Below are 4,038 nucleotides of genomic sequence, written 5' to 3'. Positions count from 1 at the left end.
TTAGCAAAGTGATTGCAGCATTTTTCATGCTGCTTTTTGAGACACAACTTACCTGGAAGGAGTAAATTTCTTTGCTGCAAGAAGAATAAGAAAAGGCATTAGCATTTCAAGATGAAAGCCCCATCATGCAAACTTCTTCCTCTACTAAAAAACCTCTCGTTTCTGAATATCTGATAAAAAGCCATTATCTAGCAACAAATCCGACAGGCAGTTAATACTGTGTTGTCATTAGCCCCATCTCTAATTCCCATTCACTTTCCCTGGCAGTAATTACTGATAAATAGAATGTTTCTTTTTTTCTTCTAATTCTTGTTTTCTAAACATTTGTTTTTTATTATTATTGATTTTTAAATGTTCATCCAAAAGCCAAACATGGCATGCATGCAGGCTTCTTGAAAATAATTTTGGAATTTGTTTAAGTATGGATATTTTCATTTTTTCCAAAAAGCAAGGTATTGGGGTTTGGAGGTGTTTTTTTTTCCTCCACTGAAAATTTTTCAGGAAGGTAAATAAAACCAGTGGACCCAATCCAATTGCTTACCTTTTCTTTGGAAACGTCTTGCAAGCCAAAGGAGGAATGATGCCGTAAACAACAGAGAGGCACTTGTGGCTGCTATGCCCACAGAGACATAGCCGACTTGTTCAGAAGCTGAAAGGATGAAAAAGTTTCAGTGAGATCAAGAGGCATGTGAGGTCTTTGAAGCCCTCTTCCTTTTCCTTGTGCTCTTCAAGAGGAACTAGAATTGCAGCTTGTAACCCTTAAGTTTTCTCTTGCTGAGACAGGACACATCCTGAACACAAGGTAAAAAGCTGCATCCTAAAAATTATCCCATTCATTGCCAAAGCAATGGCAAGGCAACAAGCTAGTTATACCAGGGTCTGTCTAACTTCCAGACTCACATGACAATTTATGCTCATCTTCTATTTTTCAAGTTTCAGTTCATATTTTAATTCCCACTGTGCTGTCTTCCTCTTTGAGCAATCCATTGAGATCAATGAAATTATTCAAGGATCTAAATTCTGCTCAAGCAAATAAAGTGGACTTGAGCTTTCAGGACCTCAAGCAAAAGCATTTCAGGCAGGACAAGTATGTTCCCACTGAGGACAGGGACAGAGCTCTTACTGCCTTGAATGGGAAGGCAAGGCTGAGACTGTAAAATTACAGCCTTTGACAGAAAAGCTCTGTGAGGTCTTTTGGCTGAGGAGTTCACCCAAGAAACTATCACACCAAATTAACAAATCTATAAACTTTTCCACTGAGAGACAGTTATGAATGCAGATTTCCCCACAAGACACTGTTTCTCTAGAGCAGCTTTCTTCTTTATTCATATGGAAAAAGCTCAACATGAGAAATATTTTAATTAAAAACCAAACAAACCAACCCAAAATCAGGTTGCGGCTTTTGTTTTTGGGTAAGAAATCAACATTTTTCACCAAGACCTTTTAGGATTTTTCCCCCCCCTTCCATTTTCTAAAAACATATGAGAGATTTTGTTGGGCCTTTTAATTCATGGACTTCACTAGAAGTTCTAGCTTACTGGTTGGTGTCACCTCTTCCACCCTTCCATACCTCATTTGACTAGAAACTCAGTGCCACCTCTCTGTGGCTAGTCACAGGTCAAATACCTTCACATGTGGGCAGACTAGCACTCCAGTTTCCTGAATGACTGCACTCAAGAACATGAGAACCATTGAGCCTCCATCCTTCCAGACAGCTGAAGTGGCAGGCTGTGTTGTACGTGAAGTTCCCAGCACCATGTGAGCAATCCATAGAGCCTCTCTCAGGAGAGCTCAGAGGTTCACACTGTACAACTGAAATACAAAAAGAAATGGTTAAGAGTCATTAAGGACTTTCCTGTCTTTGGCCCTATTTTTTGCCCTACTAGATGTACACTGTATTTTCAAATTCATTTGACTTTGGGATGGGAGCAGTTCACAGAGCCACGAGCAGGCATTTCTAAGGCAGGGCAAGTCACAGATGAAAACATGAGAGGCAACACAGAGTTTAGTTTGGAGCCAGGACCCTATAGGAATATGGATTTCAGTGTGCTATCTAGTGACAAGAAAACTGTATTTTCCAACCCAGTAAGTCTTACCTTTGCATTTTGGCACTGGCGCTGACCACTGTCCCTGCCCCATGCATTCAATGCTGGATGTGCCATCCAGAACATAGCCCTCGCTGCAGCGGAAATCACAACGCGAGCGATAGGTGAGATCTGCAGGAGCATGGTCACAGGTCACAAAGCCTTCTTCTGGCCAGGTTACAGCCTCACACCTCACAGCTGCAACACACAGATCACAACAGCAATCAGCACAGATGCCTCAGGAATTCAACATGCCAATGCTGACAACAACCCCAGTGCTCAGGTAAGCACGGATAAGGAAAGGTACCTGCACAGGATGGTTGCTGCCTGTCCCAGGCCCCAGAAGACCCACACTGCAGCGTGGCTGGTCCTGTCAGGGTAAATCCTTCCTCACAGGTGAGCTCGCAGGTGGTACCCCAGGTGAGCTCCACAGAGGGATGAGAGCAGTTCAAAGCACCATGAGCAGGCATTTCTAAGGCAGGACAGGTCACAGCTGAAAAGCATAAGAGACAACACAGAGTTTAGCTTGGAGTAGGTCAAAATAAACACTCTTTTTGAGCTGACAAGAGGACATGCCCTGCCTGAAGCTGTCCCCTACAGAGCCATAGTACTTCCCTTCAGACCTGGCAGTGTCTCAGGAAACAGGGATTTCAGCATGTTGCACAGTCCAGCCGGAACACTTAAACATGCACCTAAAACATGCCAGCTATCCTGAGACTGGCTCCAGATTATACTCCACAAGTGGACTGCATAAACAGACACTGGCTCCCATTTGGAGTGCAGGGAATAAAGAGTTCCTGTCAGAACACTCCACTTCAAAAGCCTGTTATCATATGTGTTGGGGACACAGTTCCCGAGTGTTGCTTGTCACACTGCACTGTTGTTTCCTCTTTAACACAACAGGCTAAATGATCCCCATCTTGAGAACCTGCTTATGAAAAGTGCTATAAACACGCTGGGGATGACTGTTATTCCTTGATTACACTTGAATGAGGAAGTCTCTTCAGACTATTCAAGCTACTCTAAGCTTTAATTGATGATTTCCAACCCAGTAAGTCTTACGTTTGCATTTTGGCACTGGCGCTGACCACTGTCCCTGCCCCATGCATTCAATGCTGGATGTGCCATCCAGAACATAGCCCTCGCTGCAGCGGAAATCACAACGCGAGCGATAGGTGAGATCTGCAGGAGCATGGTCACAGGTCACAAAGCCTTCTTCTGGCCAGGTTACAGCCTCACACCTCACAGCTGCAACACACAGATCACAACAGCAATCAGCACAGATGCCTCAGGAATTCAACATGCCAATGCTGACAACAACCCCAGTGCTCAGGTAAGCACGGATAAGGAAAGGTACCTGCACAGGATGGTTGCTGCCTGTCCCAGGCCCCAGAAGACCCACACTGCAGCGTGGCTGGTCCTGTCAGGGTAAATCCTTCCTCACAGGTGAGCTCGCAGGTGGTACCCCAGGTGAGCTCCACAGAGGGATGAGAGCAGTTCAAAGCACCATGAGCAGGCATTTCTAAGGCAGGACAGGTCACAGCTGAAAAGCATAAGAGACAGCACAGAGCTTAGCCTGGAACAAGCCATAAAAAGTTTTTTTTCTTTCCTGAAACTTAGCAACATATCCACTAAATGGAAGCAGGTTTAGAAAGTAGATCTACTATGCTGCTATTTCAGAAAACAGATAGGAATGGAAAGATCTCAAAATGGAAGACTGACTCTTAAGGCAAGGCTGTAAATTCAACTGCAGCTCAGGACAGCAACTAGCTACAATCCAAAATTTTCCCATTTTGACCGCTGCTTGTTGATGTTTGATGCTTTTATTTGCTTCAAACAGTAGCTTATTCTAAGCTGAACACCTCAAAAAAAAATTCCTACAGTCGGGAGTAACTGGCCTGTTGTGAGCAGTCTCACAGCTATATCATCTCCATTCCCTGTTCCCCCCTAAGAG

At 44.1% G+C, this 4,038-nt stretch overlaps 1 protein-coding gene across 1 annotated transcript in view; it reads right to left on the bottom strand.

Annotated features, from left to right (window-relative positions):
• Window positions 1–1,799: 1,799 nt before the first annotated feature.
• Window positions 1,800–4,038, bottom strand: part of SELE (selectin E) — a 4,561-nt gene continuing 2,322 nt past the window's right edge. The window contains exons 5-8 of the mRNA XM_009583766.1: window positions 3,442–3,627; window positions 2,392–2,577; window positions 2,123–2,282; window positions 1,800–1,812 (exon numbers count right to left, since the gene is read on the bottom strand). Of these exons, the coding sequence (XP_009582061.1) occupies window positions 1,800–1,812; window positions 2,123–2,282; window positions 2,392–2,577; window positions 3,442–3,627 (545 nt within the window). The remainder of the gene's footprint in view (window positions 1,813–2,122; window positions 2,283–2,391; window positions 2,578–3,441; window positions 3,628–4,038) is intronic.

Source organism: Fulmarus glacialis, unplaced genomic scaffold, assembly GCF_000690835.1.
Source record: "Fulmarus glacialis isolate BGI_N327 unplaced genomic scaffold, ASM69083v1 scaffold16068, whole genome shotgun sequence".
Classification (NCBI taxonomy): domain Eukaryota; kingdom Metazoa; phylum Chordata; class Aves; order Procellariiformes; family Procellariidae; genus Fulmarus; species Fulmarus glacialis.
The sequence above is the reverse complement of the archived record's forward strand: the minus strand, read 5'-3'. Positions and strand labels throughout refer to the sequence as shown.